The 15,674-nt window shown below is 40.3% G+C and overlaps 1 protein-coding gene across 3 annotated transcripts; it reads right to left on the reverse strand.

Annotated features, from left to right (window-relative positions):
- Positions 1-115: 115 nt before the first annotated feature.
- On the reverse strand, positions 116-12,362 carry Nep2 (Neprilysin 2). Of its 3 annotated transcripts, none has more exons than XM_044394742.2 (11): positions 12,289-12,362; positions 11,946-12,065; positions 3,874-4,382; positions 3,306-3,520; positions 3,067-3,243; positions 2,631-3,007; positions 2,477-2,509; positions 1,102-1,511; positions 781-1,031; positions 539-725; positions 116-432 (listed from the first exon to the last, which is right to left on the reverse strand). In XM_044394742.2, the coding sequence occupies exons 2-11, from the start codon at positions 11,960-11,962 to the stop codon at positions 281-283; spliced, it is 2,328 nt and encodes a 775-aa protein (XP_044250677.1). In that variant the 5' UTR covers positions 11,963-12,065; positions 12,289-12,362; the 3' UTR covers positions 116-280. The 3 variants fall into 3 exon arrangements, with proteins under 3 accessions (XP_044250677.1, XP_044250676.1, XP_070073258.1); XM_044394741.2 differs by having other exon boundaries at positions 12,238-12,355; XM_070217157.1 differs by lacking the exon at positions 2,477-2,509.
- Between the last annotated feature and the right edge of the window lie 3,312 nt (positions 12,363-15,674).

The following is a 15,674-nucleotide window of genomic DNA, read 5'->3' on the forward strand; positions in this document are numbered from 1 at the left end:
CCTTATGTTATATAACCCATTAACCCTATTTACTGATTTCCTATGTTCAATAATTCAAACAACTTCACAATCAAATTGGGCAAGTAAACCGGAAGAAATTAAAATAAGATGACACTTCTTTACATATAAACAAATTTTTTATTAAATACGATTTTTACATAATGCACTCTTAGCATAAATACGCTTGGTATTGTATTTGTATTTCTACTTGAGATTAGCCCTTCTAGAATCGGGCTTGATCGCTGGCATTCCATGCACGTAATTTACGCTGGAACAGATCCTACCACACTTCGCATTTCTGAACCGGATTCATGGGCGAACCCTCCGGACACTGGAAGTCCTTGGCAAAGTCCTTCATGTTGCTGAGGGAACCAAGAACGCGGAACTCGGATGGTGAGTGCACGCCGGTAGTAATACGCATCTTGAGAGATTCTAAAGGGATAACACGCATTTAGTATGAATCTTTACCGAATTAAGGTTAGAATTTTTCACACCTAATGAAACAACTAGTATTAGATGTTTCTTAACATTTTCCTACCTTTACGGTATTTAGCACACCAGGTTTGGCCGGCTGCCAGCCAAAACATCTGCTCCGGGGTGTAGTCCAGGCCGGGAAGCTTGGGCTCCGGTCCGTGCTTCTCAACCCATCTTCGGTAGGCGATGTACGACTCCTTGACGCCACCGTTATCGGCGATGTTCTCACCCTGGGTGTTGATGCCGTTCAACTGTCGAGAAAGGAAACTTTAGGTCTTGTCCGCCCTTCTGAGAAGAATCTCTTACGTTCAGGCCCGTGGCCCTCTCGGTGTAGTTGCCATACTGCTCGATGATGCACTTCGCCTTGGCCAGATAGGCCTTCTGGGTATCCGGCTGCCACCAGTCCCGCAGATTGCCCTTCACATCGAACTGGCGACCCTGATCGTCAAAGCCGTGGGTGATCTCGTGGCCAATCACGTAGCCAATGGCGCCAAAGTTCATATACTTGGGACGCTGGGCATTGAAGAAGTGTCCCTGCAGGATGCCAGCCGGGAATTCTATAGAAAATTGGAACAGGTCAGGGAAAACCATTCTATAAGCTTTCTGAAGAGATGTAGAATGTCTTACGAATACTGTTTTCCAGGGAGGAATAGAAGGCGTTCACGATCGCAGGACGAGCGTGGCGCACCCAGTCCGTCTTGTTGACCGGCAGGCGCAGCTTGTTGAAGGAGTAGTCCGTGCCGAAGATGTTCATGCCCAGGAAGGACTCGAAGTACTTGTCGGGGTCGATGTCCAGCTTGGCGTAGTACGCGGCCAGCTTCTCGTTGTCGAGCATCTCGTCCGGATAACCGATGTGGGTGGCCATGCTGTGCAGCTTCTCCTTGGCCTCCTTCTTCGTCTTGGCGTCCATCCAGTTGACCTCGTCCAGAATGTCGTTGAACACGCTGCGGATGTCGTCGACCATCTCCAGGGCATTGGCCTTCGAGTCCTTGTGGAAGTGCTTGCGGACGTAGAGCGATCCCACGGATATGCCAAGGCTGGGATTCGATTTGATAACCGATTGATTAGATGGCGCGTGGTGGCGGTTTCGATTCAATGTGATGTCGGTTGTTGGAGGTTGTTGAGGTGTGCAGATATTAAAATGGTGGGTTGAAGAGTTGGCGTGAAAGTGAAACACAAAATGAACATGCATATTAGGACAGAAGATTGGGATCTGAGTTGATCGGATCGAAATGCTGCGAGCACAGTGTGCGATAGAACAAAGTGGGGGGACTTGATCAAAGTGCACACTCGCATAGATGATCACCTTTCGACTAATGATTACCAATGTCCATAATTATGGCCTCTTACCAAAAAACCTTGACTACCACTTGACCTTAAAATATTCCACTTTAATGCATACCAATTATGTAAAAAAAATGTAATGGTGGATTTGCTTAATGGTTCTCTAAAATGATGATTAAGTCGACTTCCCCGAATATGAGATACCGCTTCTAAAATGTACTGCAAACACCTTGCTTCCCTAATTTTATACACTTTTGCCATTAATGACCTTGCAAATGACTATTACAAAGATATATGTTACCTTTGGGAAATTTGAAATGAAAATGAAATCCGGTAAACAGTAATAATTTCTTACTGATTAGAGGAAATATGTCAAGAATTGTCCACAATAAATATAAAAAAAAGTTCGACGAACCAATTCTTATGAAGTTTGAATTGAAAGTGATAAATTATTATAAACACATTTATGAATTCACCTAATAAGTTTATGTAATACCAATTTTTATCTTTTCGAACTTTCTTTGAATTCCTAACCAATTATTTGAGTGACCAGTTCCAAATCGATCAAAATTATATGACAAATCGGTTTTTAAGCATGCGTGTGTTTTGTTTAGTGTGTCCTTTGACTGTGCATGATATGTGTGTGTGCTTTTTGTTGTGCGTGGGTTAGTTGCTCATTTTTCAAGACAACGTTAAATGCATTTCTCTAAATAAGTACCTATCGAAATCTTCTTCGGATACTTCATCCATGCTGCAAAATCACAAAGAAATCAAAAGAAGATACAGAAACAGGGCAGAGATACGAGATAGGAGATACAGGCAACCCTTGATGACCTTGACCCTGGGATGGGGTGATGGTGACCCCCACTAACCTGCCGGTGGCGATGTCCACGCACTCCTTCCAGCGGGCCTCCTGCTCCTGGCGACCGGAGAGGGCGGTGGCGTACTGCAGCTGCCGCTTGCGGAACTCCTCGGTCAGGAATCCCACCGAGAACCCGTGGATGCGCCAGAACATGTAGTTGGCGATCACGCGCTTCGGCGTCTTGGCCAGCAGCTTGCCGAGGTCCTCGAAGAAGCTGGGCACCGACAGGTTGATCATCTCGTCCTCGGCCACACTCAGACCCTCCGGCAGCAGGGCGTTCATGTAGTCCACCCATTGGACGTAGGGATAGGCGGCCTGCAGCTGCGCGGGAGTCCTCAGATTGTACAGTTCCGAGGAGTTGCGACGCTTCTCATTTGGCCACGAGATCTACGGGAGAAGCTTGTGGATTAGTCGTGGACTTGGGATCACCCATATCTCATACTCACATTGGCCAGGGCAATCTCGAACTCCAGCGAGCTCAGCAGTTCCGTCTTGGCCAGATCCTTGTTGGCCCCGAAGAGCACGGCTATGTCCACCATATACTCGTAGTAGGCTGTCACGAGAGTCTCGTTGAAGCCCTTCACCAAGTACTCGCGACTCAGGGCAAGAGCCGACTGGTCCAACTGGAATTTAGGGAAATTATATTTATAGGGAATCATTTAAATATGAATTCATCAATGCTCACATCTATAAGACGCTTGGTGCTGTTCTGCAGATCCACTCCGATCGAGAAGTCGATGATGTAGTCCATGCTGAATCCGGCGGAGCGGAACTTCTTGACCTGCTCCTGCCAGGTCCAGCTGTCGTCTGCGTTCCAGGTATCTCCCTTGATCAGCGGCCAGCCGCCCAGCTTCTCAGCCACTCGAGTTATGGGCTCAGCCCCCAGCGTCTCGATAAGAGCTGAGTAGGAAAACAAACGATTATTAAAGTTCTCGAAAATTGTTATTAACTAAATGATGGGTTGGATATGATTCAAACTGAATACTTCTTGGTTATGTATACAATTCTAATCTTAAGCTTTTGTTAAGTATTTAAATTCTTTGCTAATGAAGTGAATGTCGTATTACACTACTCATGGTGAAACTAAACAAGGTGGTCTCGTCGCGAGAGCCGCCCTCTTTTGAGCACGTTATTTGTGCCAGTCTCTATCTAGCTATCTCATTCTATCTTTTAAGAGAGACAGAAAACGTATTTAACGTCCTCAGCAGAGCTGACGAGACCACCTTGTACAGTTCCACCATGACACTACTCACTCTTGTTCATGCAGGCCTTGTACAGCAGGTTGGGCAGTCGGAAGTGCTTGGGCTCCGATTCGGGTCGCTCCGCGGTGATGATGTCCTTCAGCTGCTCCTGCAGCTTGTCGGAGATCACCGAGAAGGTGCTGATCGAGACCTTGTCGTCGGGGATGTTCTCCTCCTCGAGGTAGGTGCCGCAGGCGAACTCGTAGAAGTTGTCGCACGGCTCCACCTCGGGCCTCATCTTCCGCAGCACCGTGGACGCCGTGTGGATGCACTCCTGGGTGAGGCACACCTCACTCGAGTCGCCCGCCTTGCCCTTCGAGGCCGTGCCCATGGGCACCTTGTTGATGGTGGTGCTGTCGCCGTGCAGGGCCGTGGCCTGCGGATTCTCCGGCGGACTGGCCGCCTTCAGGGCATCGCTTATCCACAGTCCGAATCCGGCGGCGGCTGCCACGAAGAGGATGCCGCTGATCACCAGCAGACTTCTTTCCAACTTGGTGCGACGACGCCACCAGTTGGGGTTCCTGTAGAACAAACAAGTAGTCAGGGTTAAAGCAAAATACAGAAAAAAAGCTTGCGTTGTGATGTGCTTAGTTTCACCGCAGCTTTCCGTTCCACTGCACATTTTTAATCCACACTACATGGCAGGAATTGGGTGCAACAGAAATAGATAGACATAATATAAAAAAACTAATGATCTTTAAATAATATCTAGACCTCAAAGCTTATAAGCTTTTTGAACTTTTGTTGGTGAACCTTTTGTGTTTTTATTATTACTTAACAATTTAACTGATTTGTATTACAGCATTTTGTTTATTGATTCTTAATACAAAAATATATAAATAAATTAATACAATTAATAATATTTTTTTATCTTTTTGTCCCAGCGGATTGCTTAGACCCTGAACGTGCTGCACGCTGTATGTAATTGTTGGCCAACTTCCGATTTCCCCTCTTGCCCCAGAGGCAGTTGAATTGCCAATTTATAGCCATAATTATTGTTGTTATTCCGCTGTTCAACTGGTTAAATTTTGAGCACACAAGTTTGAAAAGTCATTTTGGGCTTCGAACTCGTTACGACATTTCAGTATTTGTGTTTGGTGTTATTCGAGAGAGAACGCTTTTAAATGCCCACCCATTTCCGTGGTCAAAGCGTATGTAAGAGTATCTCAGCGGAATCGACACAAACAGTAGCGTAACAAAAATAGATACACAAAAAGAGCTGAGTTTTTGCACGCTTCAATTATTGTGAAAAGTTGTAACACAATAACGCCAAAATGATATTACGCCGGATCAGAGCGAAGATGCGTTTAATAGGCGATCAAGTCACGGGTCGTGAATAAATCCGTTTATGGCCAGCAAAGGGAAAAGGTCAGATCCGCTGGGCAGATCCACGGATCAGGCCTCGCCCCACTGGAAACCGTCATAGTTGAACATTCATCCAAACAAATACGCTCGAGTCACCACCTTCAAATCAATCATCCGGTTTAATGTAGCTGAACTTTTTCCCTAACGCTAATGACACAAAATCGCAAGCACCAAAAAAGTTTAATGACTAGACAGGTCATGATTAATACGCGTGTTCTAGGGATTCTTTAAATAATTCATATTTATTTATGCACGTACTTTGCACAGCGGATATGACCCATCTTCAAACAAACGAATTTAATATTTCTGAATATTTATAAAAAGTGCCTAATGGTACTTCTAATTTATTCAGGGTTCTTATTTTGGAACTGGAGTGTATTATCGAGTACTGGCCGGTTAATGAATTACACACCGGCAAAAACTCGCAAGAATTTCGACATTTCGTAAGATAAAGTAAAGTCAGTCAGCAAACCAGTTCCGTAAATGATTTAACCATTTTTTGGCCAGCGATTAATTGCACGTAATGACACGGAGTTTACAAAGTTGAACGACACTGCGGCTCGGCCTCAAATCGAAGTGCAGTCAATTCTGGATTTCCTAACACGGATGCGAAATAATGCCCGTAATAAAACCAGCTATCTAAATCTTAATATTCTCGTTTTGGCAATTGAACTGAATAATGCACCTAACAATATACCGAGTTCTTCTAAAAATAATTCCAGTGGATAGATTGGCAGACAGCATTACAGGCATTTCCGCCTTTTCTACATAATAATGTTAGTTATGAATTATAATTCATAAATTTGCAAGCTGTGGCATAAACTTCGGAGTCTTTTGGTAATTTATCTTCGAACAACTTAATGATGGTTTTCATGTTAAACTATAATTCCGAAGTTCCGAAAAAAAATAACAAAAAACATAAGCTGGGGAGGAAGATCTATCTGTTAGTTTTTGACGTGGGAGTAAACACGAATTTAACTTGATTGAATGCATCTTACTAATTAGTAAGCTTGTAAGTTTCCAGTTGTATAACCCGCTCGTAATCTCGGAGCTGCCAAATATGAGATATGACTACTGATCATTGCTCAGCACAATCCTAGCCAATTAAGTGAGTCTGGGGACAGATCGTGCCTCTCCTTTGCCCGTTTTATCGCAGGCGGAGATCACGACCTTCGGAGTTCCGGCGATCGGCAAGAATCCGCCTCGAATGATGCGATTCCAATTCCGATTCCGATGCCGATGGACGTGCTAAAGATGTGGCTACAGCCGGGGTGTCTTGGGTATCGCGGCGCACTCTCTCGGCTGTGAATACACAAGTGTTGCCAACATTATGTAAGTGGCCGGGCGGGCGAAAGGGGGATGGAACTGGGCCCATGTCAATAGGGCGGCCAGTTTGAAGCCCCGCTTTTGTCTGCGGACTGCGTTGCCCAATAAATGTGTCAAGTGCAGGCGGCGTGCCTCTGCCATTGACGTGGCACTGGCACCCTATTCGAACGTCACCGCCTCCCTGGGAAGGTAAATAAAAAACAAAACATACTGGCCTAATATGCACACGTGAAATCGCACATGTGTGCCGTGTATCTGTGAGCGGCTGTGCGAGTGACGTTTGGCAACTTTTACGTTTCAGTTTTTATTGTTTAGCTCTTAATATGTTTTTGATAGTTTTCGGTGTCCGTTGTCGTTGTTTTTATTAATATGCCAAGCCCTGATTGACAGCCACCCATTTAAAGTTTCGTTACCTCTTCTTCCCTGACCCAAAAAGCAGTTACTCCTGCCTCTTCGGCTCACTCGCAAATTGATGATGATAGCTATAAGCTAAGATTCCTCACGCTCAACGACTAAAACTAATTCGCAAATACTTTGCAATTGTCTATGTACTTAGACTTAGTGAGACACATTAGGGCTTAATATCTCTACTGCGGAACAGAAATAACCACACCACTTTACAGACATTTAAAAATAGTAAATCAGTTTTATTAATAGTGTAACTGCTTTAATCAGTGGCGGATCCAGGATTTGGTTGTGGGGGGATGTCAGAACAAACTTTTTTATTGACAATTTTTTTAATTTTCATATTTCTTTGAACTTTTCACACAATTGCGGGTATTTATCCCCCAAATCCCTAAAATTTCGACAGCTGGAAATCCCTTTCAATAGTTTGACTACTTTTAAAATTGTTCTTGTAAAAAGTGTTACTTTGAGTGCACTTATTTCAATTAATCACTTGCGGAAACTGATGTTCGACAGTTGACGGGCTCGTAAGATCGGTCAATCCAGCTGCAAAAGAATGCATCACGCTTTCAGTTGTAAAACTGACCAAAACATATTCGATCAGTTAGTGATTTAATCATTTTGCTGATTCCTTACGACGACACGTGCAACTGGTTGCCTCATTTTCCCAGTAGCCACTCGCCGCTTTTGCTGCTGCTGGGTTTTTCGTAATGCCCAAACAAAGTGCTACGACAAATTGCCTTTCAAGTGTTAATTTGTGCCACAGACACAATTACCTAATACATTTTAATTTCGTTGAGCGAGAGATGCGATGGCGATGGCGACTAAGATTCAGGCGTTACTTACTTGCCCGAATTGTTGATGCGCGCTTTTAATTGCCCCACGAAAATTTCGAGCAGTCTGTGATCTGGGATTCCTCTTAACTGAGCCCCACTGTCCGCTTTTCAGCTTGTGCACTCATTAAGAGGTCACGGACTGCAACTGAGATATATTTGGCAAGTGGATCCTAACCGGCTAATGCTAAAGTCCCAAAAAAACTGTTGACTTATCAATACAAATGTTAAATAAATAAGAAAGACTCTAAGGAAGAGATGTCAAGTTGTCGAAAAAAGATTTTGATTTGTGGCTAGTGTTAGTTCGGTATGATTAATACCCTCCATTTTATGATATATGACCTTTTCAGGGAACTGGGCTCTATTAACCACAGTGCAGTGGCAAAACGCCAATAAATTTCATTAGCTCGTGGGCTTGAACTTGGCTGGCCTAAGTGGATTTGCCGCGGCACGGCGATGAATCTTGGCCAAGGCGACTGTCCCGGAGCAACAGATGCAGCCTGCGACGACAAACCTTTGAAATCCACTTATTAGCAGGAAGAGGGCAATTTGCAGCAGGAAGAAGAAGCCAGCGACAATGCAATTTGCCCAGTGCCGTGCCACTTAATTTTCCACCTTTAATGGGGCTGCGGGCAGGAAGGAAGGCGGAAGAGCGGAAAAACGCTAGGCGCCACAGCTAAGGCAAACAAATCGCAGGATGGGATGCCCGATGAAGGGAATGGGTATGGGAATGCAAGGAGAGATGGGGCCACACTGGTGGGCGGGTGATTCAATGGCCGCGTGGAGCCACTGGCAAGGCCGAATGGCGGCGACCGCCGTGGTTGCCAGATGTCGCAAGGCTGAAGCAGCATTGCCATTGCAAATGGCGCCTTGCATGACAAACAAAATGGAAATGGTCAGAAAACAAAATTGTACTGGCGACTGATATCGACACACAATGGGCTCAAGTTCACTATTTAATATGCATTTAGCGTTACGAGTGTCGGCGAAATTTTTAACTCGCAATTTGACCTCAAGTATTGACTTATCAATAACGAAATTAAGTAATTTTTAATGCGAATACACAAAGAAATAAAGACCAGCAACTCAATAATATTACCTGTATTATTTACCGGCAAATTCCTTATTACCACCTGACTTGTGGCACGTTCCCGGGTTTCGTTAACCCCCAAAGCCATCCAACAATTGCGTACAATTTCCTTAAGAACTCGAAGTACTTTAGAGTCCCGAAGTCGCGACGATCAATCATCAGCCTGACAAACGCGCAAATTATTTTGATTTTATTATGTGCCAAATGAGTAATAAGCCGCTTACAGCAATCAAAGCCAGAAGAACGAGAACGTGAAAGGGAAGAAAGCCGAATAAAATACCGGACTATTACGTGAGCTACACGCTCCAAAATCTTCCCGCCTGCCTGAATTACGGCTGCCGTTGGCCTGGTTTTCATCGCCTCACGTGCGCTTCATGAGGAAGCGAGCAGAGTTACTCCAATACCAGGCCAAACACTCCCACTTAAACGATAAATTACTGGGGTTAATGTTAACAAACAACTGTCAAATATAATAACTCTGAGTTCGTTTGAAGAATGGAATTGCGGAAGAGATCAGGATAATTTGATTACCAAAACGTGTCGAATTGCACTGAAGAACCAAGTGTTAAGATCACAATTGATCAGGAAGACCGTTTTTACAAACAATTCGAACTTTCCCTTAAAAGGATTCCAATTTCTCGGTTTAACAATATTTTTATTTGCACCGATGATAAAACACCAACAAAATCAACGAAATCGAAAAAAATATAAATCTTTTTTATAACCCTGTTAGTATATACCCTTGAAGTTTCAAGTGAAAACTATTAAGCTTATAAGAGAATATTAAAAAGCAAAACAACGTAAGCCACAACGTCTAAAAAATTCACCATTGGACGTCATTTTTCAATCAATTGAATATCGTAAAAACTTAAAGTCCAGAATAGGTGGTCCCGCTTGCACAGAAGATAATAAGAAGAAGAAGAAGAAGATAATAAAATAATCTGCCATTTTTTTATGAAGAAACTCAAAGACCTAAGCTTCTTACCAGCATTCAGCTCACGAAAATTAGAATAAACCTGCGAGATCGAATCCGCTTTCTCCAAAAGATTTCGTTGGGCGGCGAATTGAAAATTCGACCAGAGAGAAAGTGCTTGCCCAACATGATTAGAATCCACTTGAAGCGCTTGAAGGCCAAACTCCGGCGATCTTGTCCCCAGAAATACATAACTCATATCATCGAGCGGTTTTTTTTTGCGTAACCCTCCAGTTTTCTTGGCAATAAAAGAGGGGAAAGGTCAGTTAATGCCGGAGGGTGGCGGAGTATCTGTAAACCGCAGAAGTTACCTTCAGCGGTGCATGGAAAAAGAAAACGAAAAGCCAAGAAAACGCAACCGCATGGCCAAGAAAACTGTGCTGACCATAATTGGAGTTGCACTAAGGTCTGCGTGCATTTAATTATGCAATTTGAGCAAATAGCTGCCCAGCTGTAAAAAACTTAAGCCCAAGCCCAACAAGAGAATCAACTATTCATATTCCGAAAGCGCTTGGTTTTTCGTTAAGTTCAGTTTGTGCCCCAAAAACCTTAAAAAAAAACTTTGAAAAATAAAGACATTCTGTATTAGTCAAATAGTAAAACCGGATAGGCATTTCTATCAAAGGTGTGACTTTGTTTTGTATTCCTCCCTTTTACGGGGGTCTACAAGACATTTTATGGTTGTTTTGACCAAATGCCGAGCCTCATGATTTATATCGACTTTGAGAGATATTCATATAAGACTGATCAGGCCACGAAGCATTCAAAGAAAGCAAAACAAGCGGGGTTACGCAATGCTGACCTAGAAAAATTCGCAAAGGCAAAGTTTACGAATATTTGACTACACCTTAATCGAATAAAAATAATAAAAGATAAATATGTGTTTTGTTTACCCTCAAAATATAAGTAGAAAACGTGATCGGCCTGAGATGTACACAGCTGATACGCCGAATCGGTGTGTTTATGCGGTTTCGATTATCCCAAGATTTTGGCCGAGAGCAAACATTTTAATTAACTTGTAAACAATGCCAGCAGGGTTGAGTCAATCCTGAGATTTGTAGAATTTCTTATCTTTAGCAAATATTCTTGTTTGCTTTCAAAACACAGCCATTGAACAAACTCAGTGCCATTGGCAGTACAATAGTTAAACTTTTAGGGTTATTTCGTAACAATTGGTATCAGTATACAATAGGTTTCCTACTCCACAGAACAATGAGCTGTGGGTTGTGGGAACCGGTAGTTATGCACCTTAAATGATTCCGGCTAAGCGTCCCTGCACAAAACATCTAATGGCAGGCCATACCACGGCAATAATGAAGTAGGAAACGCATTGAAGATTTCTCGGGTTCATCCCACAAAATTAAAATGATCATGCGATTGCAATTCAATTGCAGGGACACGCACAAATTGATCATTAAAAGTGTCATTGCAGATGAATGCATCCAAATTCATTGTGTTAGAAATCGTTGATTAAAGTGCGTTCCCCACTAATTAATCTCTCAGGCTCGTATCGTATGTGGAGCTTCCCAAAGACTTGGTTGACTGAACTCGATTAACACCGATCCCACTCAAAAGTGAACCTCGGCCAACTGAAACTCGTTTTCGAATATCCATCGATGCACCCCAAAATGTCAAGCAAAAGGCAGCCGAAGATTTGCCGGGAGCTGGATTTAGTTTTATGTTTGTCATTGCCACTCCACAGACAAAAAATATTATCATTTTGGAACTTAAGCATGATTTGAATTTCATTATGTTTCTTAGGTTGAATATTCATAAGCATTTTACATTTAAGAAAAAATAACAAAAGAAGTAAGAAGCTGCCCTTTTACTTTAAATATGATTTTAAAATTTCTTTCTGTGTGTCCGATTCGGTGGGCCCAGACCCAATGATAAGCTGAAGGCCCCTCGAAACGTGTTTTCAATAATCATCATGCGCAGCTTTCTTTTTACACATAGCCACCTCAGATATGTGGCTGAATGCCGAGTGGATAGGATGGCTAGTGAAACCGCCTGTGCAACACCACTTGGGTTCGGGATTGGGTGTTCGGAAAAAGCAGGAATCGAAATATTTCGAGGAGGTGGCCATACTTACTTTATGACTGTCTGCATGCTGGCCGCTTCGGTTTGGATTTTGTGGGGCTGACTATATATATTTTACTGGGCGACAAGTCTGACTTTTTTCGGAATTTTTTAGTTAACGAGAGGTTGATGGCTGTTAAAGAGAATTAATTGCATTTAGTAAACACTTGACTGAGACTCAAGACTTAAATCAAACATTCGTCAAAAGATTACAAGCGTCTAAACAGAACTGGGCATTCTTCCATTCGTAGTTTATGCTTTATTGACTTTGGTTTGTTTAACTATTTAGCAAGCAATTAATTTACACAGCGCTCCAGCTACAGCCGCACGGAAATTTGAAACAAACTGCCACAAACCGTTGCCTACTCCGCAGATCAGAGGTGGAATCGCGGTGAACTTAACTCGGCAACGAACGAAAAACGACTGAGCGCTCCGTCGCTCCATCGCACTCCTATATAAAAACAAAGGGGAAAAGCGCGCTGCCACATTGCTGAAGCTCAGATACTCTGCAGGCTTTTCTATTTTATTCGATTCATAAATTTGCGTATTTTGCTGACGCTATTAGGTTCGTCTGATTCTGGAATGTTATTTATAGAATAATTGCCATATTGAAAAGTGAATGTAAATATTTCTATTTAAGCTTAGGTTTATAAAAAAGCTAATTTTTATTATCTAATTATACATGTTTATGTTATTTGCAACATTTAAATACTTAATCCCAACAAACTGCAAGTATAATTGTATTCAAATTGTATGAATCTCTTGTTTATAATTATTTGAAACACCTTTGGCTGCCTCTATAAAGGAATACAAAATAAAGTTTATGTGCTCTGGATTAGCATCACTAGCCGAGCCGTTTTAGCCATGTCTCTTATTGAGTATCTCGACTATCAGATACCCTTTAAAATAAGCAGCCAAGCGACTAAAATATATGGTCAAGAGAAATTTGTTTAATATCAGAAGTTATCAGACCGATGGTCTAACGCGTGTTTTAATACAGAAAAAGTAACATTTAGATTACAATGCTTCACCGTTGTTCTTAACTTTAATTTTCAAAATGGTCTTAGTTTTACTTTCACCCTAAATTCTTCTTAACTAATCGACTTCTGAAAATGATTAGAATTATAATATCTTTCGATCGGACTATCGGAGCAGATATTTTATTTGCGCCTCCTTGCTTCTTGGTCCAAGAATGAAAATTTCAAATCCAGTACGAATAATTCAAGACCGAAAAATTCTTAATTTAAGATTGAAAAATTCTAAATTAAAGAACTTTTGAAGACACAAAAAAAAAATTGCTAAAACTAACCAACATATTTTTCAAACAGTCCCCAACCACAAAAATGGTCAATTCTACCAATTAAATAGTTACTTTCACAACAAACAAATACACACCCACCAAACTATCCGTATAGGTCAATTTTAACAATCAAATTTTATGGTGTGTATTTAAAAGGCTTTACTTAACAATTTGAGTTTTATTTTATTTCAGTTAAGGCATATTTTAAATGTAATTTCAATTCAGGAAAAACTTTTGGTAACGATTTAAGAGATAGTTAGGAAAACTCTTACTCCGACCTCGGTTTAAACCCGCGTCTACTCGCACTGCTGAAAGGGCTTTACCAAAGCATGCTTTTTAAAATGCGTTGACTAAAGAAGTCACTTGAACTTTCGACCAAAGCGCTAGCATACCAACTGTATTTATTTATATTTAAACCATTTATTTAAGGATTTAAAAAGTAAAATAATCAATTAGAAGCTACCTATTTACAAAAAAAAACCTATTTAAAAAATATAAAAGAAATAAAAATGTCGCGGCCAGGATATGATGTCGGTACCTTTATATACAACAATTGCCTTGATTCCTCGCATTTTGTGGTTGAATTTTAATTTAAAGATGAACTGATTCTTATTCTTATTCTTATTTTAAAAACTTTCGTACTCAAATTACTCGTTTTTTTCATTTATCTTGGTGTACTGCATTTATTCGAATTTTTTCGTGAATCTTTCAGGACTCCTCCCTTAATGTAGGGAAAAACCTTGAAAACGTGTGATTTCAGAGTTTAAAGTCTACAATAAATACATCATCCGGACGAGAAAAAGACCCTAAGATGGTGTAAAACAGCTTAATATAAAAACTTTACTAATACCACTTTTGAAAAAAGCTGCTATTATAGCTGGAAAACGGCTATAAACGCGAAATTTTGAAAGAAGTATTTGTAAAAAAAGTTGGTTTTATTTCAATTGTTTCAAAACGTGAACGAATATTTTAATGCAGTTTGTTTTATAGTGTTCTTTATTTGTGCATTGAAGTGACTGTCACACGATACATGTCGCATGCGACAATTTTTTCCCTCGTTTTATTAGATGATTTTTTTTAACCCAAAAGGCATAATTAAAAATACCAAAAAATACTTAAAAAATACTTTTTTTTTCATATTAATATGTCCTTAAAAATTATCCAAGGATACTCAAATTAGTTGATGAATTATATAGTCAAAAGTATTTAGTCAATTTAATTGAATTTAACTTTTATGTGACATTTAAAATCAAAACATGGAGTGTATGTATAATCAGGCCAGGTCAATTTATATAGGGCAGTCTTTAAAGGTTTCAGTATTGGCGAGCAAACTGTTGGTTTAAACCCTTTGGAACAATGGAGTAAAAATCTTCGAAAGATTGTTTAAATATCCCATTTGTATATCCTTTCGAAGGGTATTATGATGTCAATCAGAAGTTTTCAACGCAGTAAAGACTTATATTCTATCCAAAATAGTCTCTCAGTTTTAAAGCTTTCAGGATGATTCTTTTCCAAATATCTTCATTTTATTGCAGGTATATAAGTATATAAGTATATAAGTTGGAACGAAACGAATCTACCCCTACATCCTACGGCTCCCATGGAAATAACCAGAAATGTTACAATTTTAAAAAGAAACAAATTTATGACCGAAAATAACAATTTTTTTTGGATTTTTCTTTTTCAATACTTACTGTTATTTTTATTTTGTTCCTTATATATTTATCTATAGAGTGTTATCTCCTTTTCAGAAGAAAAGATATAATGAGACGGTCAATAAAGAATGAAAAGAATCCAAACACGAACTAAAAAAGCTAAAAACAATACAAATTACACTGATTTATCGCTAATTTGTATATTCTTTACAATTTATATTTTAACTATAAATGCGCGTTAAAAAATATGGGAAAAATTATAACAATGTAACAAAGAACTTTGTTAATAAGTTTAAATAAGCCAATTTGCCAATTTTATATACTGCGAACAAGAATTCTTTCAATATTTTACGTTGGACTTATAGCGCCGGAAACAAGTCATTTCGTAGTTGGCTTAAAGCATTTTCCTGTTAAAAACCCAACTATGGATGGATGTGAATTCACCCTTGGAACCTCAGTTGTTTCAGTAGAATCCATTTAGACTTATATATATTTTTTAGACTATTGTAGTTCCCTAATCTTTAAAGTAATATGCTTTAAGAGGTTATAATAAAATATAAAGAAACCACTTACAGATACTTTAAATCAGGGAACGTAACTGTTATAAGTTTTATTTTAAAAATCACACTTTAACAGTTATTTTCTGATTTGTAAAGTAAAACTCAAAGAATGACTGTTATTTTTTGAGTTTTATAATAAAAGTTGACAAATAACAGTTATTCGTCGTGATCAAAAATAAAACTCAAACTTGATCTATGGCGATTTTGTGGGTAAACAAAATTTAAAA

The sequence above is a fragment of the Drosophila takahashii genome, chromosome 3R, assembly GCF_030179915.1.
Source record: "Drosophila takahashii strain IR98-3 E-12201 chromosome 3R, DtakHiC1v2, whole genome shotgun sequence".
Lineage (NCBI taxonomy): Eukaryota > Metazoa > Arthropoda > Insecta > Diptera > Drosophilidae > Drosophila > Drosophila takahashii.

Coding starts and splice junctions, on each gene's coding strand:
- Nep2 (XM_044394742.2), bottom strand. Junction 3,521..3,873: donor CAAGGCCTGCATGAACAAGA/GTGAGTAGTGTC, acceptor TTTCCTACTCAG/CTCTTATCGAGACGCTGGGG. Junction 3,008..3,066: donor TCGAGATTGCCCTGGCCAAT/GTGAGTATGAGA, acceptor CTTCTCCCGTAG/ATCTCGTGGCCAAATGAGAA.